The 26,007-nt window shown below is 37.9% G+C and overlaps 3 protein-coding genes and 1 non-coding gene across 23 annotated transcripts in view; 2 read left to right on the top strand and 2 right to left on the bottom strand.

Moving 5' to 3' along the window:
* Nucleotides 1–952: 952 nt before the first annotated feature.
* Nucleotides 953–1,026, top strand: Trnat-agu. Its single transcript has one exon. It is a non-coding gene; the product is annotated as a tRNA-Thr (tRNA).
* Nucleotides 1,027–1,056: 30 nt separating this feature from the next.
* Nucleotides 1,057–12,669, bottom strand: LOC124134544 (multiple epidermal growth factor-like domains protein 10). Of its 6 annotated transcripts, none has more exons than XR_007222341.1 (5): nucleotides 7,175–7,344; nucleotides 5,926–6,009; nucleotides 5,144–5,303; nucleotides 4,170–4,302; nucleotides 1,057–3,693 (listed from the first exon to the last, which is right to left on the bottom strand). XR_007222341.1 is itself a non-coding variant. In XM_046499429.2 (5 exons), exons 2-5 carry the CDS (start codon nucleotides 6,002–6,004, stop codon nucleotides 3,582–3,584), a joined length of 840 nt encoding a protein of 279 aa, XP_046355385.1. In that variant the 5' UTR covers nucleotides 6,005–6,009; nucleotides 12,612–12,669; the 3' UTR covers nucleotides 1,057–3,581. The 6 variants fall into 6 exon arrangements, 5 of the variants coding, with proteins under 5 accessions (XP_046355385.1, XP_046355383.1, XP_046355381.1 ...); XM_046499429.2 differs by lacking the exon at nucleotides 7,175–7,344 and adding an exon at nucleotides 12,612–12,669 and having other exon boundaries at nucleotides 4,788–5,303; XM_046499427.2 differs by lacking the exon at nucleotides 7,175–7,344 and adding an exon at nucleotides 11,219–11,299 and having other exon boundaries at nucleotides 4,788–5,303.
* The window catches only part of LOC124134540, a 36,328-nt gene continuing 16,848 nt past the window's right edge, over nucleotides 6,528–26,007 (top strand). For 2 of the 12 annotated variants that reach the window (XM_048400412.1, XM_046499410.2), the window contains exon 1: nucleotides 20,543–20,679. Coding sequence is in view for 3 of the 12 variants with exons in the window: in XM_048400410.1 (XP_048256367.1) it covers nucleotides 22,905–22,968 (64 nt within the window). In the remaining 9 variants the exon portion in view is untranslated. Of the gene's footprint in view, nucleotides 6,629–6,864; nucleotides 7,160–7,577; nucleotides 7,634–8,515; nucleotides 8,640–8,778; nucleotides 9,115–11,312; nucleotides 11,401–20,542; nucleotides 20,680–22,886; nucleotides 22,969–26,007 lie in introns of those variants that run through there. The other 10 variants (XM_048400410.1, XM_046499408.2, XM_046499413.2 and 7 more) reach the window with 9 other exon arrangements.
* Nucleotides 16,471–24,960, bottom strand: LOC124129818 (scavenger receptor class F member 1-like). Of its 4 annotated transcripts, none has more exons than XM_046493214.2 (5): nucleotides 24,831–24,960; nucleotides 18,932–19,015; nucleotides 17,675–18,166; nucleotides 17,185–17,311; nucleotides 16,471–16,649 (listed from the first exon to the last, which is right to left on the bottom strand). In XM_046493214.2, exons 2-5 carry the CDS (start codon nucleotides 19,008–19,010, stop codon nucleotides 16,541–16,543), a joined length of 807 nt encoding a protein of 268 aa, XP_046349170.2. In that variant the 5' UTR covers nucleotides 19,011–19,015; nucleotides 24,831–24,960; the 3' UTR covers nucleotides 16,471–16,540. The 4 variants fall into 4 exon arrangements, with proteins under 4 accessions (XP_046349170.2, XP_048256381.1, XP_048256382.1 ...); XM_048400424.1 differs by lacking the exon at nucleotides 24,831–24,960 and adding an exon at nucleotides 23,573–23,644; XM_048400425.1 differs by lacking the exon at nucleotides 24,831–24,960 and adding an exon at nucleotides 23,505–23,566.

Here is a 26,007-nt window from a genome sequence, read left to right as displayed (position 1 = left end):
GGCTTGGGAGTCTGCAGTTTTGACACGCATCTCTAGTGTGTCACTCAGTGTTACATAATATAGCTTGCTAGGCTTCACTTTACTGAACATGACTTTCAGGAAGTCTACAAAAGACTTATAAACAGAAGCCCTGATTTACGGCAGCTAAGTTTCCAATGTTAGCAAGAGCTAATTTGTGTTTATACTTACAGAAATCATATGGTAAATGATGACGGATTTAGTACACATATTGCTACATAGGAAACCATTTAGAAAGTTAAACTCAACTCAACGAAATAGATGATTTAAATGACAGCTCCATCTACTGGCGGCCTAGTTCCGAACCATAAACAAACACTCAGCCTATGAATACATTTCTCTAAAATAATTGTATTTTATTTTGTTCAAGAGAAGCTTTCCTCGTCTGGAATCAAGGAAACTAGACTTGCTTTAGGTTGATCAAGACGAGCCAAGGCTTTTCGTAAATTTAAAAAAAAAATAATTGGAGAATATATGTATATATATTCCACAGTCATGGCAGGGCTATCAAAACCACCGAATCGGTATTGTACGCAGGCCTTGTGGCAATGTTGGCAATACTCTAAATAACAAAATAATCACTGAAACTTTCAAAATTCACATGAGCGTTATGACAGTTTTATAATATGTTTTCCGAATAAAATATATTTGCGAAATGACAGAAAAGAAATTAATCGATCTCTTGACAAATAGTAAGCATTTGTCAAATTAAATTAGTAAATTCACAATAAGTATTCTAATACGTGGATCACTACCTGTATGGAGTGAGTGTTCTGCATACATTACAATGTGAAGGTGTTTATGAGCGGATATCGTGTCACGTGACTAGAGACGAATGTCACGTGGAAAGCGTAAAATCCAAAGTATTGACAGTTCTCTGTTTGTAAGGATGACAATCAGAACGGCAGCAGGCAGCTCCCTTGTCGAACGTCGTTGCTCTATAGCTCAGTTGGTTAGAGCGTCTGCCTAGTAAGCAGAAGGTCGAGGGTTCGACTTCCCCTGGAGCCTTTTGGCATTTTTCATTAAAACAAAACCACATTTTGCAGACACATTTATTGTAGATTAACAAAGGAGTACCGTATTAAACAAACCCCCCGGGCGTATATTCCTTTAAGACGCTCTTTATCCAGCGTTTACTTCCGGCGTTTAATCGAGACCTTGACCTTTATTCGACACGGACTTGACAAGTTATAGGTGAGTGGATACAAGGTGATGTTTTTACACAAGAGTTTAAATGAGATAATAAACATGATATTAATATTGTATGTTTGTGTATAAATGTCATGCTCTCCCACTCTGTCAATCCTGTATGTATACCAAAGAGGTTGTTGTCCATACTGTTGTCCATGTTGTCATCTTACGTCTAAAGGCCTATCAAAGTTGATACTCTAATTATTGTAAAGGGTCTGCAAAAACGGGAATACATAACAAGCTTGAAAACTAATTGGCTTAAAAACAACAAAAAATTGAACGGGATCAAGTTATATATGAGGACACGACACGGACACACAGAGAACAAAATACATACAATTCTTCATCTGTTCAAGTATGCACTGCAAACAGTTTGTTTTTGTCTAGCGTTTTTTTCCGTTTATTTGTGCCGATCTTGGTGGCAGAGCAACTGGGACCTCTTGTGCTTAAAAAATGCTTCTTCAGTGCTACGTTTTGTTTTAGTCTGGATAAGCCAACATTGTGGACGCATATATTCAAAGAATGATAATCAACAACAGGAAAGACATTCAGAATGACAGGTACGATGATAAGATATCACCAAGCGTAACCACCCGAAGCAATTTAATCGCCTCTTATGATCAGTTGGATGATTCAATGACCTACTCGAACTCGGGCCACCGCCGGGGCATTCATCAATAAAGTCTTCAAACAAAGGAATCTGTCACAGACAGCACAGGTATCGATTGTTGAAGAATGCTTTACCTACCTTTATATCTTTATCTCTAGTTCTACAGAATTTACATGTCTAGAATATAAAAACAAACCCAAAAATACATCTTCTAGGAGACTGTATACTGTTTTGTGATTCACTGTTCAATAGCATTATGTATTTTCAACCAAAGAAAACAAACCGCAGCGAATGTCAACAAACGGAAATGTTAAACTGCCTTAGCCTTTAACTCTCGTCAGTTTCTTAAATCAAAATCAACTGACAGAAAGGTTTAGACAAATTATGATGTATAAATGATGTTTCAGTAAAATAATTTAAGAAAAATAACGCGTTATATGGGAATCAATTAATATTTAAATTGTGTTGTCAATAAACGATGACGTATTAAACCATCTTCAACAACACATCAAAAAATTATTCATTCGCATTACTTTCTTTGTTAGCTGGTATCATAAAAGGGAAGCAACTCTACCCTTTCTCCTGACTTTAAATATAAATATCCGGTCATTCTACTCCTTGACGTAAAAATACGCATGACGAATTTCAAAAATCCATTATTCTAACAACACTGCGTAATTACCTAGAGTAGCCGTTTCAGGCTGCGCACACGTATGTCTTAAGAGGCGACTAACGGTATCGGATGGTCAGGCTCGCTGACTTGGTTGATGCATGTCATCGTTTCCCAATTGCGTGGATCGATGCTCATGATGTCAATCACTAGATTTTCTGGTTCAGACTCGATTATGTACAGCTGGAATATAGCTGGAATATCGCTGAGTGCGGCATTTAACAACAAACAAACAAACATGTACCTCTTCGTAGATATTTGGTTACTTATCGAGAGCTTTTATCATGATCTCAACGGGTGAAAAATGCACAAAACCTCTTTTTCCTGCTTATCCATATGAAACTTACCCATGTTTATTGCGTAGTAGAGTAGACCCAATACAACCAATGTGAACTACTATCTAAAGAATATATTGAACTCCGAAATGTATAATAAGCTGCTATATATGTGTCCAACCATGAGATGACGGACCTTATGGGTGAAAAATCACATTTTGATTTCTTATTATATGTTAAAATTACAGGATCGCAGGGCCACGAAAATACAGTTGATAAGCTTAAATTCATATGTATTACAGAGACACATGAGTTCAAACATTTGGACTCATTTTCAGACTTATGACTGTTTATGTAATAATGTCAGTTTTTAGATATAATGTCTGATTGAAACTAGGTATATATGCCGAAATGCAGAAAAGAGAGAATATACGATGTCCGCACACAGTAAGTTGACGTTTTTTTCTTTATGACGTCACTGCAAACTTGTATCCAAGCAACCATAAGGTCCCTTTTCTCCTGGTAGGTCACATGTTTATGGTTTTTGAAACCTTTGAGGATCACTTGCTCTCTTGTGAATGAAAGAACTTCACCTAGTGGTAGTTTTCCACAGGTTCTCAAAAGTCTTTGAGTAGTTGTTAAATCATTGAAATACATTTTTACTTCCATTTTAAGAAGCAAGTTATTATTGAACATTTAACTTTTTGAAAGCAGTTATTTAAAACCTGTCACGCCCTACTAACTTTCAATACACTTTTGGTGTACGGTATTTTACTCGCGTATTTGTCTGTTTCATCCTATGTCAGTTAATACAGATTCACGAAACTACATTACTTATAATAACGTTGACTTTCACATTGAGGAGCCGATAAGACTCTTCACGCTTCTCAACTGCTCCCGTCTTCGATTGCATTCTTGTTGCTTTCATGCTGAAAAATAGAGCATGATTATTTTCATCATCCGTCTCACAAGCTACACCCATTGTATCTTTAGCTTCCATATCATCTTGGAATGTCACAAAACATAAGCTAAAACACAAAGATGACATGAACATGTATATTGTAAAATCAGTCAATTTGCAAAATGGTTGAAATTGTCAGTCATTTTGTAAATTGACTGAAATATCAGGCAGAATATTTGACAAATTGTCTAAAACTTAATATGCAGGAAAGATGATGACTCATACCGTTTAACAGACTGTGCTAATGAGATTTACAAATTGTCTGATGTTACACATTGACTCTAACTTGACTATATATTAATTAACTTCATTTGACTCCGTGTGTGTTTGTATTTCTTTTTCAAACAGAGTTGTTGTCATCATGTATGTGATATGTTGAACGCAATGAAAGGAAGTTATTGATAGTTATCGCTGTATAGCCAGTATTGTGTGATGAAGACATACCTGGTGATGGCGATGCTGACGATAATGAAAGTAATTACTGCAGATAATACAGCAATGCCAGTGAGGAAATATGGGGATATTGACCATCTGTCACCAAGGGGTCTTGACGTCACTGCAGAGTGTTGATGTAACTCTAAAACAGAAAAAACCCATTGTACTCACACATTGCTTTTGTTGAAATTTAGTATGTTGATACACGTTGATGTGGACCTTCTGTTATGTGAAGATCCAGGTAAATAGGTCTTCAGCAACCCATGCTTGCTGTAAAAGGCGACTATCCTTGTCGTAAGAGGCGACTAACGGGATCAGGTGGTCAGGCTGGCTGACTTGGTTGATGCATGTCATCGTGTCCAAATTGCGTGGATCGATGCTCATGATGTCAATCACTGTATTGTCTGGTCCAGACTCGATTATTTACAGACCGCCGTCACATAGCTGGAATATTACTGAGTGCGGCGTTAAACAACAACCAACCAGTTATGTATTACAAAAGTAAACAATGAGGAACAAGGAACTGTGGATTAAAAAATATTTTTTGATATGTGTGTGTAAAACAATATTTTTAACTTTTAAAAATAAACATTTAATCGGTTTGGAGGGTTCATGACAGCCCTTTACCTGCTTTGTGACTGCTGCGTGTCTTGTTCACGTAACTGCTGTGAGTCTTGTTAATGCCACTACCATTTGTCAGGCTTAATGTCATTTTGTGTTTTATCGGCGATAGGTCTGCATCAGAAGAAGTGTTAGGCAAACATACTCCGTTGTTTTTGTCACATCGGGAACAGGAATATGGACATCGCTGTAAGCATCCAGGTCCGTAGAAACCATCCCTGCATTGCCCCACACAGTCTCCAGTGTATCTCCCACACTCCCGACAAGGATACTTACATCTAGTACTACACGTTAACCCCCTCCACCCCTCCATACAACCCTCCGTACAGTTAACGGCTCTACCATTAGCCAGAAGGGCACACCTTCCATTCAAGCAGTGTCCTCGGCAGCTCCGTGTACAGTCAGACCCATAGAAGCCGCTGTCACAGTAGGTACATTCCTCGGGACATTGGTCCTCGGGACAGTAGTTCACACAGCCATCCTTCAAGAGTCGGCGAGTTTTGTACACGCATTTGGTGTCACCTGCAAATACGGCAGCACATACGCATCAAAATACGACATGGTGGAAGCTATTCTTATCAACTTGACTTTTGATCAATAATGAACTTAGTGCTGGTAAGACCCATGAAGATCCGGCTTAGAATAGGTCTTCAGCAACCCATTATTGCCGTAAAAAGCGACCTTGCTTGTCGTAAGAGGCGACCAACGGGTTCGGGTGGACAGACCGCCGTCATATAGCTGAAATATTGCTGAGCGCGGTGTCAAACAACAAACATAAACCAATAACTAGTACTGGTAAATGTAAAATGTTGTGAAGGACAAAGATATTACAGACAGAAATGCAGTCCGCCTAATCAAAACTTTGAAATATCCTTACATAGATTGAGCTGTAGTTTCAAATACCTTCCAATAAATATCCAAGCGTTGATCATCGTTTTTCACATGGAAAATAAGCGAAATAGATGATTTATTGCAATTGGAGTATTTCCACTGGCAAATGTTTAAGAAAGGAAAAGCGAAGAAACGATGGTCCTTATACCATAACTCAAACAAGCTATCAACAAGCTAATCTTGTGCTTATGGGTGTGAATAAAAAGTTTCCAGTGATTGGCATTATTCACGTTAAAGGCGTTAACGAGCTTACCTTGGTGTATCAGGAGAAAAACATACACAACAAACAGAAATGTTGTTGGTAACAAACCCTCGTGTCCATGCCAATTCATTTTGTCTGGAGAAAAGAAATAATGGTATGAATAAGTATTAAACCGTCCAACCATGATAACTTCTTAGCTGCGGATAAGCATGCGTTGGCAATTTGTGCTTGTGTTTAGGGTGTGGATGTGCGCGCTTGGGAGCTGGGATTTGGGGCTGGGATAGAGGCATGGGGTTCTGCTTTGGGCTGAGTTTGGGCGTTAATGGTCAAGGGAATATATGTGCCATATGTCAAGATATGTTGCCAGAACAATGCTCCATCTGGAATAGCTACTTAAAATAATTACTTGTGGTATAAATGGTATTCAAAGCAAGAAAAGTGTTAAAACTTGGATAAAAAAAATAACAGTTCACAACATCTCTTACCTTAATATAACGGGTGATCATAATCATTATATATAGATTCATATGATGAAGTATGCATATTTTAACTGCAAAATAGGAAGTACAGTTTGCGCATGTACAGGATTACGTCGACACCTGTCAGATTCCCGGGAGAGGTAGATTTCTCCGAAACGGGTGACCTAGTTTTTGTTAAATTCATGTCTGGCAAGGCGTTACCTGATACCTGCTGTCCTAACAACATGTATCAGAGACCAGTGTTATATCCCTGAAATTGAGTCTTGTAATCGGATGTAAGTGTATTCTATCGTTGCACCCATCAGATTATAATATAGGCTGTTATTTCGTGGTATCAGCGAATTAATTCGAAACCATAGCACAAGAGAATGAGATGCCCCAAACAAAAGAAACATAAATGTCGTTGTTGTTGAGAATAGCCACTGACGTATGACCTACACAGTAACAGAGGACATGTATCTCTCAAATATTACGTCATTAGTAATTATAAATTGTGTCATTGATAACAGACAGGTTGTGAGGTATTCGTCAAACAACAAAGAAGAAATATCAATATAACTTGTAATATTCAGTGAACATATATTTAATCCAAGTTTTTCCAGCAGTGTGACTACTGGTCACAATGGGGGTTCCCTCATATACTAAAATGTACAAAACTTAATGAGTTATCACGTTAAGGCGACTCCTTGGACCATCACAGGGACCCTATCGGAGAGGACAACAGACGCAGTTTGATTCGTCAGGGAAATGCATTACAGTTGGAGCGCAAGGATACATGCTGTTGTTCCTGGGATCTGACATACAAAGTGAGAAAATCCTACCATGTCCTGCAGAACACTATATCCAATATATAACGCCGATATTGCTTGAGAATGTTTCCCATGTAGAAGGGAAGTGGAATTTCATATTGTTTCCGTGTCGGTATAGCTCATTCGGAAAACCACAGGCCTTGGTAATTTTTAGCAGTTCCGCATTACGTATTTATGTTAAACGTGTGTGAAAAAAACATCGATATTTTATTCAGATAACACAGTAAATCTAATAAAATATATACAAACTTGGAAAAGCTTCTGTTGTACAGAAGTAATTATTAGAAATTCGGGAGTTGCTGTGAATAACTTCCTTGTTGAACCGTAACCTATCGCGAAGGGATATATCTCCGCAGTGACTGCCTAATACCGTCTGTTGTGACGTCACTGTCTGTATTTATTTTCTCTATCCTAGTGTGATGTGTGACTCATAGCGGACGGCGCGTGGGGAATACCGTATCAGCGGCTTTGGTATGTTTAAAACAAGTTTGTATAATATGTTATATATCGGCTGATATTTTCATGAAGTGCATATACAAGTTATGGTGGATAATTATATCATTTTGAAAGTTACTATTAATTCTCTACCTTTAGTGTTAATGATTTTTAATGTGGATTTTACTCAGATGTTAAAGGTTTGAAGGAGTACTGACAACTCAATGGTGCGATTGAGTTCGTACAATTCCTTTAGAGCAATATCGGCCCCAGTAGCCAAATAGTGGGATACTAAAATTTGTCTTCTTTGGAAGGCAGTTTATGCGGCCGGAATCATACGTCCTCAGTTAATATTGATTCACTGTTTGCTAACGCGACACATTTGGATATTATTCTTATATAGCGTATAACAAGTAGGTTTGTTTGAAATAAAGGTTCAGATTACATTCTAAACCTAATAGTTCTATTAACAAATCGAATCATGAGTTGAATGAAATTATGTGTGGCTGTGAAGACGGTCTACAAATCTAACTTAATTATAACCACATTACGCCACACCATTATTCCTTTATGATAGTACAGCCTGATGCTTGCCGTTGTTATGTATAGATTCTAAGGTATCTGCACGTAATCGATGACGCCTTTGTTGCGTTGTGTATTTCCGAGAAGAGACTTGTGAATAATGGATGACCTACCTATTTGAGAAGCTCCACGTTATTTTAACGTTAGCTGATGAATGTACATAGTACTACGTTTTACGTTTTAAGTCTTAAATATTTGAAACGTTATCTGTTCTTTTGAGTTAATCACAATACTCCAAAGGGACTGAGTACGATACCAAGAAGGCGACTTACCTCGTGACATGAAAATAGCTTCACGGCTACTTGTACAGGTGTGTATATAACATACAGCAGATGTTACACAATATTTCAACGTCGGAAAGTGAGATACTATACCTCTCTGTGTAGCTGGATCTATATTTATCCCATTCCCGAAGAATGGTTCTTTCCCAAAGAATGACGCCATCAGCTAGTTATGCATGGTAAGTGATGTCATGTTTGTAAATGTCTTATTTGTTGTCGTGTATTAAGCACAAAACACGCATAAGTCAAAGTCGTTGTCATGAAAACTAGAAAAAATACATTTTTTTTAAAATTCCAAGCTATCAAAAGACACCGGTTCACCACTAGACCTATCTATGTGTCAGGTATGGTTAAGATATATCTAATGTCTTTTTAGTTCTGTTCCTTAAACAAAACGTGACGGAAGAACAGACGGACAGCACCCAATCCTATATCCCCGTTCCACTTCGTGACGGGTGATAATAAGCGACTATAAACAATGTTTACTGAATAATATTGATGAAGTCTAGATTTCTATCTGTATATATACGGTATTACTAGGCGTTAAGTGGTAGATGAAATCACACTTTTTCATGCAGGGTTACTCGCTCACTTTCGTGTTGGGGATTTTTGACCAGACTGGAAGGAAAACCTGCAGTCTTGTGACTTTGCCAAGTACGTATTGACAGCTTTTCCAGGATAAGGGTGGTCTGTCAAAAACCCCACAAACAATCAAATCTATTAAGCAATTTGATCTCAGTCGTTTGATAGGGTGAACTCGACACGGAGAATAACCTAAACGTAACACACGCATAAGAAAATCACTTGTTATTCATTTCTAAATCATAGAAATAAGGTGGACATTCATACTTTTCAGTTTTAATCGGTAATATCACATTTAAAATGTAAGTCAAGTGAAGATACTTGGGAAAACGTGTATAAATATTATGACCATGTGTATTAATAACAATATCCGTATCTTACAGTTTAGATTTTTCTTCAGAGAAATCAAATATTGCATTTGTCGGTTTACCTGCAATAGGACCCTTGTTTTTTCATTGATATGAACAATCTCTTTATTCCACGTTGTGATCGGAGAAACATTTATTTAATGGAGTATTTATAGCACGAAGTGGGTATCCAGATATAAAATCGACTTATGGTTTGGTATAAGTATTTATTTTACCTGGAATCTTTTTTGAAAGACAGAAATAAAGGTTATATTGAACACAAGAACACAACATGAAGCCAATTATGTGACGAGGAGTTCATATTTTTGGTCACCTCGCATTGGTCTTGCTGGTACTTTTCTGATAATAACTATAACGCAAAAAGGGTTTATTGACGATCAAATACAGTTGCATTGGTCTGCACAGCACTTCTAATGTGACAAATTACAGTGCAGACTTGAAGACGTTGCTCTCGTGACCTTCATGAACTGTCTCACTTGTTAAACATCTCAGCTATTAGTTCATTTGGGTTGAACGTCGAGGGTCGAGGGTTTCACCAGAGTCTTTTGCATGTCTGATCAATTAAACATTTAAGTAAATCGAGGTGTGTTAGTGAAAATACTGACATACAGGGATAAACATAACTTTGTAACATTAATGCTGGAATATGTCTGAACAGGTTTAAGACTAGAATATTGAAGATATGAAGTCCAACCGTACAAGACATCGTCTGTATTTTCGTCATCCCACATAGATTAAGTACATGATTTAAGATGATGGGTACGCTTCACGAACACCTCGTGTCACCACAATTTGGTAGTGTTTATGACATACTCGGAATCCTACAATCAACTCTGCTTTAGGCTGATATCATTTCATGATTTTAGGAAGGGATTTAGATGATTTTATCCAAGACGTATGAAAGAGTGAACGCATTTGATTTATCTCACTGCTATGGTTTATTATTAACCAGTCTATCTAGCAAACCCCGCTTAACGTACAATACTTGTTAACATACCAGTAGATGGCGATACTGAAAGCAGTGAAGACAATAACTGCTTCTGTCACACACAAAAACGCATTGGAAAAAAACCCGGGGAAGGTGAACCAGTGTCACTCCGTGAAACAAGTTGATGTTCCCCCCCTAGATTATGCTTTCCCCAATGATAACATTGTATATTGTGAAGCAAGCTACCTGTTCACACGCTCTTGTACATGAATAGGCTCACTGGATGGGTAGTCAATCTCACATTGTTGTCACAGGCTTGTTGTCCACATTGGTAGACCGACCAATTTGGCGTTGATCGCGCACATTTTGATTTGTCGCATGGGGTGTGTGTCATTTCATGGGCACATAGATGTGCGACCATCCTTTTTAAATATTATAATTAATGATCAGCATTGCAGTTGTTTTTTGTCTGGTTGGTGAACGCCGCACTCAGCAATATTCCAGCTATATGACGGCGGTCTTAAAATAATCGAGTCTGAACCAGGCAAGCCAGTGATTGCCATCATGAGCATTGATCTACGCATCAACCTAGTCAGCGAGCCTGATCACTTGATGCCATTAGTCGTCTATTACGACAGTCACCGTTGTGTTTTACGACAAGCATGGGTTGCTGAAGGCCTTTTCTAACTCGGGTACACTTTACACAGCTTCAGCAATGGGGGCAATAATATATTTGCCCTGTTTTAGTTTCGTCATCATTACAAGTTTAAGCTGACATTGTTGATAACTTGAGTTGATTACGACATATATGTGTTTGATATTGTGGAAATAGGATGTATTTGATGGCAGTATGAATGATCAGAGATTTAAATGTACCTACTTTACTGTTACACAAAGCTGGCTTGGACCTTTTCATCCAACATTTTAATATTTCAAAATGGAAAGCGCAACGTAAAAGCCGTTTCTATTTTTAGTGTCGTGTCGTGTCTATTAATATCCATATCCGAAGTCAAGAGGGAAGTTTCAAAACGTGGAGAATACCTGCTCAACTTGATAGTTAAGGTAAGGAGATCATTATATGCCATAAACAGCATGATATCCATCGCAATGATGTAAAAACCCAGTATCAAGTGCAGTACACTGTATATCAAGCGCAGTATACAGTACATGACAAGCAATATACAGAATGGCGCTGCGAGACGCGCTAGACGATCTCGGCTGCCTTGGAGTGGCACACTTGTTGAAGCGTGAACTTGTCAGTGTTTGGGGGATTCAGATCTATTACAATGGAGTAAAATAAGGTATATTTAGCCCCTCTCCCCTCGAAACTAACCTATAACAGCAAATAATACTAAAGATAAACGCTGCTTGATTTAGCTTGAGAACTGTTTGATCCTCACAGTTTATTTTATGAATCCATGGGAAAGTCTACCATCTGAACACGTGCTTTATATTTCATGCATTTGTTTTATGTTATGCTTTTAATACATGTGTCATTACTATGAACAATGAATCTCATCGAGGTTTGGGCAGATAAGTATAATATGAAATAATGCTGTTTTATATGAAAGCCTAATGGTGCCACTTTGGTAGCATTATTTTTTTGTTATAAAATAAAATATTCTCGTTATTTCAATTATTTTCTCGAAATTTCGATTTTTTTAAATAAATATAAATAGACAGATAAGCGAAATTACGAGAAAATAATCGGGGTAACGAGAAAAACCAAGAAAAAACAACGAAATACCAAGTTTTTGAAACAAACTTGAAATAACGAGAAAAAGTCCACGCAGCGAGAAAATAATCGAAATAACGAGAAAAATAACCGAAGCAACGAAAACAATTCGAAATATCGAGAGCTTAGAGCTTAGAGATACGATATGGTTTCATTTGAGATGACTATTTCAACAGGATATTTAATTTCGCTTTCTCTGTTTGTTAAGAATGTTGTTGCTCTTCTCAAGTACGTTATCCCTAACGAATAAATGAATGCAAAACCATGATTTTGATTGTCTCTCATGTAACTCTACAACATGTAATGTGACACGGCCGAGAAGACTTGGTCACGAGTAACACATGGCCTATTCACAAAGTTCACATATTATCGCGGTAGTTGCTGAACGTACATATTACACGGTGCCCCCGTTTTACTAAAGAGACATGGGTGTATCACGGGTGTAGTCGACATTAACATATTCATGATTAGGCTTAATGGAGATTTAACACCAGGATACGCCATTGGGACTGACTCCTCCACCAACACGACCACTCACCTCGTTACATGACAACAGGTTTACGGCTCCTTGTACAGGTGCAGATATTACATTACCGGGGGTACACATAACTGGGCTGAAAGGGTAATGTTATACCTCTGCGTGTTATACAAGTAGCTGCAACTATTTGTGTCCCATTCTTGATAAATGACGAAAGCAACTTTGTTATTTCCACGTATTTTTACTTTCTGTCGGCAAAGGTAGGTGAGTAATGGTTGATAAGTGACTTCTTTTCTATACATAGCACATTTGTTGTCATGTATGTTCAAGCTTCAGCATCATAGTACCTGTTGTTTATTTTTTAAATAGAAAAAAATGTTTATACAGATTTGAGCCAAGAGCCAAGAACCCCAACAAATATTTAAAATATTATTTTAATGATAAGTGATAGGCGCGTTAATGGGAAGGGGAAATCACACTATCCCATACAGAGTTGCTCGTTCACTTCCGTTTATGAACCTAGATGGAAAACCTATTATTTTGTCGTGACGTTGCCAAGTAGGTATTGGCTGCTTCACCAGGATGAGCGTGGCCTGAATGACAAACGATCAATATATTAAGCAATTCAATCTTAATCTTATGTTTGACTAAACTCCGTATAGTGAATGACCTAAACCTACTGCACAAGGTAACAAAAGTAATTGTTTATCATTTATAAACCATAATAATGATATTGACATTCATACTTTCAGTTTTAGAGGTAACAATACATTTGAAATGTACGTCAAGTGTAGATACTTCGGATAACTTTTATAAATAGTATGTTCATGTACATAAAAATTCCCATGGCCTTAAATTTAGGACATTTCTTCAGAGAAATCAAAAACGGTATTGGATTTGTCGGTTCATATGGAATCGGACCCTTGTTCTTTCGTATATATGGACAATCTCATTATACCACGCTGTGATCGGGAGGATTTAAAGGAGTATATATCATATGAAGTGCATAATGACATATTGACATGTGTAGTGGTGGACAGATTGATATTATCCGAGTAATTTGATATTCACATTCACATACTCTACTACATGACGTACACGTGTCAGTACTATTGAACATGTTATACACCTGTCACATACTCTACTACGTGACGTACACGTGTCAGTTCTATGGAACATGTCATACACGTGTCACATACTATGCTACATGACTTACACGTGTCAGTGCCAGGAACATGTTATACACGTGTCACATACTATGCTACATGACGTACATGTGTCAGTACTAAGGAACATGTTGTACACGTGTCACATACTCTACTACGTGAGGTACACGTGTCAGTACCATGGAACATGGTATATACACGTCACATTCTATGCTACATGACGTACACGTATCAGTACCATGGAACATGTCATACACGTGTCAGATATTCTACTACATGACATACATGTGTCAGTACTATGGAACATGTTATACACGTGTCACATACTGTGCTACATGATATACACGTGTCAATACTATGGGACATGTTATACACGTGTATGTATAGTAAGCAGTTAAACCCTCTTTCTGTTCTAGCTTCTCCCTGCTGTGTGCGCACTTACATCTCTGTTCTTGAATACAACTGAACAAACAACATCCTCCAATGACATAGAAGAATGTTTGATTCTGACTGGTTAAAAAGATGTTTCCATTTTGCAACGGAAACACCTTTTAAATATATTAAACTTTTTCACGTAAAAAAACGTGCGTATGAATACACCGATAACGTATTTCGATTCATAAGAAAATGGGTGCCGATCTATCACCCATAGGAACTAAAACGTATCGATATTATTTCTATTACACACTAAGCCTCTAAGCCAAGCCAGGTCCCTAATACAAGTGAAATTAATAGACGGCCTCGTGTCTATAAGAGGAAATAGGATTGTTTTATTTCGTATGTTTTCGGCGACGATATGATGTTCGGGGCGGTAACCCTGACTGTTTCAATGATGGGATTACAAGACTTTACCAAGGCAAACATTTTGCATACAAATGCAATGTTTATGGTTCAGTTAGGAACAGGTTACAGGCAACTTCGTCATTGAAACAACCAACAATGAAAGTAAAACATAACATTATAAAAAAGTGTTTAAAAGTAGTCAACTCATGACAACATGTTGTTTGCAAACCTTTTTGAGATCGATATTCATTGCCATCTCTGTCAACCACCACCGTAAGAATTAGGCAAGAGGGGATTTGTAAGCCCATAAGAAAACACTCCAAAACAATGTCCCGATATCACTGAACACACAGCACAGGGATTTCATCATAACAACTTATCAAACTTGGTGACATTAATTTCAGAACACGCACAATTTAGCAAATCATACACGAAACACGAAACAACTATCACATCATTTTTTTTATTTACACGCCTACGTTGAATACTTGGAATCTTGAAATTGAAAGGGCAAATCAGATTCCCCCTGTCTAAATAGCCCGCTTGTCTGCAGCCTAAAAATCATACTGCTGTTCAGTCACACTCCAGATCCGTTGATATACATATTGTACAAGCAGGCTCGTTCCCAGCATGTCTACAGGTTAATGTTGAACCACATCATAGATCAAGGTTGTCACCTTGCTTTGCGTTACTTGTCTGAGGCTCGGAGAATGTAAACAACAACATTGGCAGCCATTGACAGTTGTGAGGTGTGAGTATCCGTGATGTAGGTCAAGTTCTGCCACATCCCTGTTAAGGAAGGAGAGGCATGTATTTTGAACTTGTATTATTTACCGGGAGTAATTGCCAACTAACTAATAAGGCTATTATTTTAAATAATTAGTAGAATGTTGATTAAAAACGTTTGTTAGAGATAAACATTACCTCTGCAAAGGGAAATATATTCCATTTCCAAGAAATGACTTGATGAGTCCAAAGAGTGTGAAGCAGGTTGCGATGAAATTTTAACATATATGTTTGGGCTACGTTAGGAGCGTTATTTGTCAACTTCCTTGTGAAAAACTAAGTGTTTTGAACACTTATTTTGAACTCGAGAAGACTATGGGTATGAACTTTAGTAATATTTGTTGCATATACAACTACCTGTTATCCCTTTTCTGAATGTTCAGCGATAGAGAACCTTTGTACCCTGTGTAATTACGCGCTGCTAATGCGCTCGGTTCCAAATTAAAATAAGAGGTATCTAATCTACAGGGGGACTGCATAAAATTTCAAAAGACTGTTGGTTTATGTCCTAATTGATTCATGACATCGTGGGGCGGTCGAGTAGCCTAGCGGTTAAAGTATTCGCACGTCACGCCGAAGACCCGGGTTCGATTCCCGACATTGGTACAATGTGTGAAGCCCATTTTGGGTGTCCCCCGCCGTAATATTGCTGGAATATTGCTTAAAGCGGCGTAAAACTAGACTCGCTCACTCACTCACTCACTTCAAGACATCGTTGTGTCATCACTGGGCATTATTCCGATCAAACACACAGAAGGAATTGCGTTATAATCGTGAAATCGTGTTGAGGCCATATACATGATGTAACAATATCAACTAAGCTGCGACAAGTCAGTATATTAAGTGAGTGAGTGAGTTGGGTTTAACGCCGCTTTTTACAGTATTCCAGTCACATCACGGCGTGTCAGTTTAATTTGGGAGGAAAGCCAGAAGTGATGCAGGTCTCAGACGTTTACCACTTCAGTGAAACCCACGAGCACGGGTATGGGGCTGACAAACCTAGAAACATAATCGGGGCGAACCGGGATTCGAACCCACAATCATAGGTTTCTGGGGTGCCTAAGGGACGAAACTCTGCACAGCGAATCGCGGCGCCTTAGACGACTGGGTCACCCCTGCCCCCAGTATATTAAGAAGCAGGGGATCTGTGACCTTTCGAGGATGGAAAAAACAACTTGAGGACGTTTTCAAGCAGGTTCCTTTATTAATGATGAATTTTACGGTACAGGATATACATCAGTAATTTTGGATGCATTACAACCCATCCATCACTTTTGAATTTGGGGAGCCGATTAGACTCTCCGTGTCTGGGGAGTTTCCTAACAGAAGCCATTTCTTTTTCTGTGGCATGGTCACTTTCATCCTGTAAAAAAGTATATGATAACACACTTTCCAGAATAAAAAAATTAAATTATCCAATCACAAGATTCAACATTATATTCTTATTAACCTCGAAATCATCTGGGGATGCCACTGCTGTAATGGCTGATGACAGCTTTGACGCTTTTCATTCATTTGACATGTGTAGATGCAAATAGATGTTCTTTATTATTTGTGATTTTTAAAGCCAGTGCAGTTGTGGTAATTAATAACTATACAGTATAGTAATGAACGAAAAAGCATGTATATCAATCTCTCACTTTCAGAATAGTGAATGAATGCTGTTTTCCTCAGCTGTCGACAACATTACAGTTATTTCATTAAACGTAAATAATGAAATGAAAATGTTTGGGGCATATTCCGTACTAGAATCCCCAGTTGGGGTCTTTCCAAAGGGTCAGGAGGTATCACCTGCTACTCGCAAACTGAATGAATTTAGTCTAGACATTGTGGGATCTAATGAATGCAAATGAATTGTGTTGTTTCTACTTTTCGTTGTGTTGCCAGTATAGACATACCTGGAGATGGTGAAACTGATGACAATAAAAGTAATTACTGCAGATAATACAGCAACGCTAGTGGAGACCTGTGAGGGGAATGACCAACTGTCAACTGTTGACGTCATCGCAGGGTGATGATGTAATTCTGAAACATATTTACAGTACAAACACATTGCATGTGTGTTGATACATGATGATATGTATCTTCAGTTATGTATTACAAAAGTATGGGCGGTCGGATTGCCTTGTGTTTAAAGCGTTCTCTCGTCACGCTGAAGACCCGGGTTCGATTCCTGACATTGGTACAATGCGTGAAGCCCCCGCTGTGATTTTGCCGGAATATTACTAAAAACGGATAAAAACCAAACTCACTCACTCACTCTATCACTCTTACAAAAGTAAACAATAAGGAACAAAGAACTACGGATTGCAAAATATATTTTGATATGTGTTTGATATATATTGTTTATAAATATACATTAAAGAGACATCTTGTAAAACCCCTCACCTGCTTTGTGACTGCTGTGTGTTTTGTTTATGTCATTACCATGTGTCAGGCTTAATGTCATTTTGTGTTTCATCGGCGATAGGTCTGCATCAACAGAAGTGTTAGGCAAACATACTCCACTGTTTTTGTCACAGCTGAAACAGGTATATGGACACCGCTGTAAGCATCCAGGTCCGTAGAAACCATCCCTGCATCGCCCAACACAGTCTCCAGTGTATCTCCAACACTCCCGACAAGGATACTTACATCTAGTACTACACGTTAACCCCCGCCACCCCTCCACACAGCCCTCCGTACAGTTGACGGCTCTGCCATTGGCCAGGAGGGCACACCTTCCATTCAAACAGTGTCCTCGGCAGCTCCTCGTACAGGCAGACCCATAGAAGCCGCTGTCACAGTAGGAACATTCCTCGGGACATTGGTCTGGGGGACAGTAGTTCACACAGCCATCCTTCACGAGTCGGCGAGTTCTATACACGCACTTGGTGTCACCTTCAAAATACGATAGTATTATGATGAAACTATCTATATGTCCCAAACAATTTGGTATAACTACATGTAACATATTTTGAAATACAAAGTTATTTGAGAAAGAAATGCGTTCGGCCTTACCAGTACAATACATACATATGTTTATAATAGGGTCTTGATTGCAGTTTCAAATATCTTCATTGTATATTTCTTTTGTACCCAAATAGCAACACTATACATGGCATGTACTTCAATTCACGTGTAATGTATATAAAACAAATATGGCATATTACATTACAGTAATTAAATTAAAGTAGTGTGGAATTTGTCATGTAAAATGGATGGTAGATTGTTATTAGGATAAAGTCAAAATATGTATTAATAAAATATTGTGTGTAATGATATTTGGAAACAATGAATTATAACAGGTACAGTTCAAGTACACTTGATATGAATTTGTCATCTTCATATATATTTATTATTTCTCACTTGATGTGTTATGAGATAGGTATTGCGTTCTCGAATTGAAAATCATACACTAGGCACTGTAGCAATGAGATAAAAAGTCACCCTGTTTCACCTGATATGTCAATAATATATATATATATATATTTTAAAAAATAAATAATTTTTTTGGTTTATCATTCAGGAGAATAGTTTTTGTCTTCAAGCAGTGACCAAAACTATTTTGTCTCTAACAATATCACAACTACTCTGCCCCCGACACGCCCCCACCCACCCATTCCCAAGGTTTAATTATGCCATCTAAGAATAAAATAATATTACCGTATTGGCAGAGAAGGCCATGCAGCAGAGCAATTATAACGAGACCTGGTGACGAGGTCACGTGTCCACTACATTTCATCTTGCCTGGAATAAATAAAAACACACTATTTATGTAAATAAAATGCATGTATTAAATCAACGGTTTCTACTAAGGTTTCTGAACGTTGAACATTTGGCTGAACTTTGATGTTAGGTTGGGGTTGGTTTTGAGGGGCGGGGAGTTTGGTGGACGTTTGGATGTCAATATACTTAATCTGGCTTTGAAAAGAGATGGAGTATTTTTACTCTATTTTGACCCTAAGTTAATGGATGGAAATAAACGCGTGTTCCTCTGACAGATCAAACATATAGATAAAGCGGTATTATGGGTAAATTATAAATCATTTAATATTAATGTTGCAGATTTTGTGTGTGGTATCTAACACTTTCATTAACGTGCTATAAATTGTTTTTTAAATACGTTTGCAATACCGTTGGTGGAGATGCTATAAAGGACAAACTATAAAGCTAACTACAATTAAATGGGAATTATGGTTGTGTGACTGATCCATACATATTTATTGTAATGCATAATTAGACGTGGTGACAATAGTTCAAGATTGAACAATATTAATATTGAAATCGTCAAACATATTCATTTATAAGTACCTATGCATGTAGTAAGTCACATGCCCATATATATATACTCCTGTCCTGTCTAATGCCAGTAGTTAAACAGCGCGTTAGTTGCGCTCGATGATATAAAAAGAACAGATTGTTTGTGTGCATGGTTACGTGAGCGGTATGTCAGGTTCCCGGGGAGAGATAGATTTCTTGGAAGGCTGTGACCTATTTTTCAAGTGTTCTAAAAATAGCGGCGCTGTTGCATGAACATATGTCCCATGTAAGAGAAGTCTGAGGGGATGAATGTTAAATCATCGGGAGCCAGGACAGCAGATGTGGTGAGGTGAAATGAAGTATAACGTCACACGCGTTCACAAGTACTGCACTTATTTAACTACGTGTGTGTGTGTGTGTGTGTGTGTGTGTGTGTGTGTGGTGTGTGCGTGTGCGTGTGTGTGTGTGCGTGCGTGTGTGTGTGTGGTGTGTGTGCGAGTGTGTGTGTGACAAACCGGGATATAACTGGTATATGTTATGGAAAACGTGAAACAGCATAGCTATCGGTACAAAATGGCAGAAATATCATGATATGTTTAATCACTAAAATCAGTTTGAGACACATTTGTATCCAACTGATCGTGTAGGTATAGATTCTAAGCCCGGACATCCTATAATGGTTTAATGAACATCCCCCGACTGTTGGTAACCTCGGTACTCTTCACACACCTCACGATAGAGTTAAACACATTTCATATATACCTTTACTTTTCACAGTAAATGCTGGTATAACAGAGATACTCTGACATATATAGATACACGTTTAGTGGTTTAGAAAAAGTTATTCCTTTCACAGCATCAGAGGATTACATTCAGATATCTCTTTGCAATTCTACAAGACTGAACTAAGCTCATAGTGTACACAACTCGCGGGTATGTGGACAGCCTGCGGAGCACACAAGACAACGACTTACCATTTGTGTGATAACAGTGGCATCAACATTGGGTACATATGTCCGTTGGAGGTGTTAATTGCGTGAATAGGAGAGGTATTCATCGGAAAGTACGAGACCTATTCTGACGGCCATTTTGTGTATACATTCCATTCTGACGTAGCGGTCTATTTTCAGAACATATACACACAGCTTTGCGTGAGTACATGATTATATAGTGGTAGCAAGTTTACTTATGTATGAATCGACGTATGCTCAGTCTCAACATTGATGCTTAACCTCGTCATATGTTATTATCTTCCTGTACCTTCTCCAACTATTTCTGGTGTCCCCCGCCGTGATATTGCTAATACATGCGCGAGGAGGGTGTATTCGATCACAGTTATATTTTTATTTCTTCAACGCCGCACTCAGCAATATTCCAGCTATATGACGGCGGTCTGTAAATAATCGAGTCTGGACAAGACAATCCAATGATTGACAACATGAGCATCGATCCACGCAATTTGGGTCGAAGACATGCATAAACAAAGTCTGCAAGCTGACCACCCGATCCCGTTAGTCGCCTCTTACGACAACCATAGTCGCCTTTTACGGCAAACATGGGTTGCTGAAGACCTATTCGACCCCGGATCTTCACAGCCATATGTAACAAAGACGGGCTGCTTGTCTGCAGGTTATCGTGTATATGATACCGCCACTAGGTCGACTATAATATTTCGTCTTTATATACTGTCCATTATTTCTAGTTTGATTGTTACATTAAAATGCATTTATCAATTTATTATTTGATACAAAACCTTCCCCACCCTCATATAGCGTTTTGAATTAATATATTCGACACAAACCCTCCGCCACATATCGTTTTGAATTAATTCTGAAATGTATTCGATACAAAAACATTGTCATATATTGTTCTTTATCAAATAAATTTATCAATATGGTCTATACATGCTAACATTTTGGGTCGTCATTTTGGTGTGGGTTTGTTTGTGTTTGGTGTTGGGATAGGGCATAAATATACTAAATCGGCAATGCATGAGAAAAAACAGTCTAGATTACCATTTTACCACTGAAAATGTGATGACACCAGGTGTTCGGAAAAGGAGTAACACGGTGTTATCTCATACCTGAGCTTATGATGAAACTCGGGGACTTAAAGTGCACATGCAGAAAAATCTAGATTACCCGCCGAAACAGATTCCACTTGGCGTAAATGGCAAAAAAGCTATGAAAATTCTACGGACTTCTGTTCTATCAACACGACAGTGTTAAAGAGTCTTGACACCGGATGTAAGTGTATTCTATCGTTGTATAAACTGACAGACAGACGTACAGATTATTCAGCAAAAAGGCCATTCAGGCCCAAAATACAGCCATTGCTTGATTGCATGTTAATAAAGTAATCAATTAAGTTTCTTCTATGCCTTTGGAATGTATAAATATAAACGTGTTAGATACATCAAAGTTTTTAGATGAAAAGAAATCCGTCAACGATATTACAGTTTGAGACTTAAAAGACTGATTAAGATAGTGTTATATAGTGGTACCAGAGAAATGTAGACCATAGCACAAGAGAGTGCTGTGCCCCAAACAAAAGAGATATAAATATACTTCTGTTGTGAAAAGTCACTGACTCATGACCTACACTGTGACAGGGATGCATGTATTTTTATTACATTGCTTTGTTAGTGATCATATTTTTGTCGTTGTAGAAATATATTTATATGACTTGTAATATTCAGTGTGCATTTTTAGAGGTTGTGAGTTATTCGGCAAACACCAAAGAAAAAATACATAGTAAATATAACTTGTAACATTCAGTACACAGGTTATGAAGTATTCACCAAACAACAAACAAGAAATAAAATAAGGTATATATGACCATTTATAAATTTGTTCAAGAATTTCATAGTGTGTTTACTTGTCACAACAGGGTTCCTAAATATTGAATATAAACACATCCAAATCCTACTGGGGTATCACATGATGGCCACTCCTTCAGCTTTCACAGGGTCCCTGAAAACTGAAAGAGTGGCCATCATATCACAGGTGTCAGAGAGATACAGCGTGGTGTGTGTGTTACAGTTTTCGGGGCAAGGATACACGTTGTTGTTCCTAGGATCTGCATACAAAGTAAGAACATCCTACCACGTGTTGTCATTACATCAAATATTTAACGACATAACTGCTTGAGAATGTTTTCTATTTGACAGAGAGAGGAAGTGGAGTCTCGTGTTCCTTCCCTATCGGTTGGCCTCGTTATGGTGTTATGTAATAATAACCTATCATCAATAGCCGTTATACAATTCATACAATTACACCGAAAAGGGTTATATGTCATATCAGTTCCTATATGTAAATATAGATCTATTTTCTTACTGATATTCATGACCTCACTCTGAAAGTAGTCCTGCGATGTTATGTTATATCAAACTCAAACTCAGTTTGAAGTGAGACGAGGGAAGTTACAACTCTGCTTGTCTGGTATGTGTTTCAATTTAACTCACAGACAGATGTGTAAAATATTCTTCTATAAGCCAACACTTTATGAAATACCTATTATCATTATAAGGATCTATACCGAAACGTCGCCTTTACAGTAAATAAAGAAGTTGTTATCCATAAAATATCTCTACTTTGGAATAGTATGGTTATAATTATATCTTAGACATTGATCTTCATTTGTATCTGCCCTTAGGGGGAATTGGAAACTGTTAGAAATATTCTTTGAAACATTATTTACACATTATTGTATTCTTCATTGATAGTAACAATAATGTGCAGATAACTGCGACCTTAACCCACCTATGTTTATTTGAATGTTATGCAGGTCCCAGTTGTGTGGCTACATTATATTTCGTCGCCGCTAATTCGACGGCATATTTTACCCACACACTATGCTCCAGCTATTATGTTTTTGCAAAAAAAGATGTTTTGTTACATCAAACAAATAAATGCTGATATAGACCTGCAAAAGACTCTGAAGAGAAAAGTATATTCAATGATTGTCTTAACCTTACCGGGTCTGTGGCAGACATCCAGATGGTTTAATATGAGTTCTTTTAGTTCACAGTTAATATTTCCTTACCATTACGTAACGAGGGAGGTATGGTTAGGGAGATATAGACAATATAGATTCCATGTAATAGTTTCGTCAAACGTTGTCACTATGGCGGCCAATGTTAATTTTGATCGCTTACAACTCTGACGTGTTTGTTGATATCAGCCAATGCAACGGCCCTGACCTAATTTGCTGATAGTCCTTTGGACTGATATTACGCAGCCAGGCAACAAACAACCCGCTCGTCCCTCCTGTTAACAATCTGCCGCGGTAGCAGTTTAGAGGTATAACATGGTTTCATTTTCAGTTGGCTATTTCAACTGAATATTTAAGTTCGCTTCTCTAGTTGCAAAGGATTTTTTTTTTTTCTTAAGTACATTATCCCATGTTACAACGCCGAAACCTTCTGAGACTTAGCAGAATACATGACTATAACTACCTCTTATGTCACACTATAACATATATTGTATTAAATCCGTGTCGTCCTTAACTTCGGGACGGATATGGCACACTGTAGGAAGTTATCGGGCTTAAGATAAATAAGTAATACAATTATATATTTATGTGGGCCAGTCGTTTAAGGCCATGCAAGACTCTGTGCAAGTTCGAGTCCCTGAGATGTGCCATTTCTCAGATTATATTCCCTGATTTGTCAGCATCATACCCGTTAATTATTGCCTTAAGTTTGGCTTTTCTACCAGACCTGGCTTAGGCAGTTTGACAGAACTAAACTTCTTTTCTCAGCGGGCCCTTCTCAGCGCAGCACACGGCCTGACTATACTGGATGCCCGCAGATACATACACTAGTTCTTTTGAATGAAAAATTTAATCAGTTTAATTTTCATACAAATAACTTTTCTGCACTCCAACTCACCATGGATGTTTGGTATCTTGTCAATAATATACGATTGAGGGTAGGTCAGAAGACGTAGTGGACATTCAGAAGCATCTGATACCGGTACTGCCAATACACAGCTTAAAGGATACTATATCAAACTTGTTTGTTGTTTTACGCCGGACTCAGCAATATTCCAGCTAATATTCCAGACGGCGGTCTGTAAATAATCGAGTCTGGATCAACCATGTCAGCGAACCAGACCACCCGCCTTTTACAGCATTCTAACCCTGATCTTGACGGGTCACTATATCAGAGATATCTACTCGCGAGTGTTAAACAATATTTTGGATTCTTAATAGAGTACCAAAATGGCGTCATCGGATAAAACCCCAGAGCTTGTGTAAATCTTAGCATATCATGATTCATATGTACACGAAAATGACTCACCCACGTTGATGGTAATTGCGGGAAGGATATCTGACAATTCTGTATTTCGGCTGCAGTAACTGTTATTTCACATCACCCGGAATACTTTTAAAGTGGAATGCATGAACCAATACTGTGATAGCTGAGGCAATAGCAATTCTGGAGGTATTTTAAGTAACCGTCAGCTTGACGTAACAGTTCTATTTTCAATTCCATCTCATTAGATCTCAAATAATGTATTCAGTTATGGCCCTTTCTTATTTTGGCAGCTAAAGCAATCACGTTTTACCATTACATAATGTTTGGAATCTAAGTATTGTAAAGACATTATTCCACAAGGTAGGATTTAAGGTACATTAATTAAACAAGTCAAATTATCTCACAAGTTTGATGTTTGTTCTACCACAACTAACTTTACTTACTTACTTATATTAAGGGATTTTACGTGCGCTTTCCGACTGGAGCGTATTTCGCACATGTCAAACTTTCTTTTATACCAGTTGAACAGTTGAAATCAAAGCAAACTATACGAATGAAACTTAAATATCTGCGCTATCGTTTTGCATTGAGCATATTAAACGTAAATATACTATTATTCAATTCATGGAAATGTCAATCATTTTGTATAAATTTAACACAAATATATTTAAAATAATGATGATTGTTCTGGCACAACCAAGGGAAGCAATTCTGTAAAAGTACAGTGTGGTTGGTATGAGTACTGGGACACCGTGTCCCAAGGTACTAAAATCGCAACGCTTTGTGAAGAAGTTTGGATTAGTTGACATATCTCCAACCCCAAAAGCCTACTTTGAAGAAAGTATTATTGCCGTGAAAGTAAAAATTAAAAAAATGAAATCCCAGCCCCATGATAGCACGACGCAATTTCGACGAGTCATGAACCGGAAGCGGATTGATATTGGATTCATTTTGATGCGATGGCTATTATAAGCTGTTTCAAGGACTCATTTTTAGGTATATTCAATTGGTACCTAGTCAAATGTAGCATATATCAACATCCGCTGTAAAGGGAGAAGATAATACGTCCTTGTTAGAGTGTTGATTTCCGAGTAGGGAGTCTGACATCTTTCCACATGATTCAGCTCCTCCTCCAAACGGATGGAACAGGCAGTGTTCTGTTGGAGTGCCAGTCTCTCAAGTGTCTCAAGTGCCAAGTATCTCAAGACACACATATTCA

Source organism: Haliotis rufescens, unplaced genomic scaffold (genome assembly GCF_023055435.1).
Source record: "Haliotis rufescens isolate VD_foot unplaced genomic scaffold, xgHalRufe1.0.p SCAF_2, whole genome shotgun sequence".
Lineage (NCBI taxonomy): Eukaryota > Metazoa > Mollusca > Gastropoda > Lepetellida > Haliotidae > Haliotis > Haliotis rufescens.
This window is presented reverse-complemented; position numbering and strand designations above follow the sequence as displayed.

Coding starts and splice junctions, on each gene's coding strand:
- LOC124134544 (XM_046499425.1), bottom strand. Junction 4,303..4,787: donor ACGCAGCAGTCACAAAGCAG/GTAAAGGGCTGT, acceptor TTTCTGTTTTAG/AGTTACATCAACACTCTGCA. Junction 3,694..4,169: donor GTCAGCATCGCCATCACCAG/GTATGTCTTCAT, acceptor TCTATTTTTCAG/CATGAAAGCAACAAGAATGC.
- LOC124129818 (XM_046493214.2), bottom strand. CDS start 19,010: ATGAAATGTAGTGGACACGTGACCTCGTCACCAGGTCTCGTTATAATT. Junction 18,167..18,931: donor TGGCCTTCTCTGCCAATACG/GTAATATTATTT, acceptor CGTATTTTGAAG/GTGACACCAAGTGCGTGTAT. Junction 16,650..17,184: donor ATCAGTTTCACCATCTCCAG/GTATGTCTATAC, acceptor ACTTTTTTACAG/GATGAAAGTGACCATGCCAC.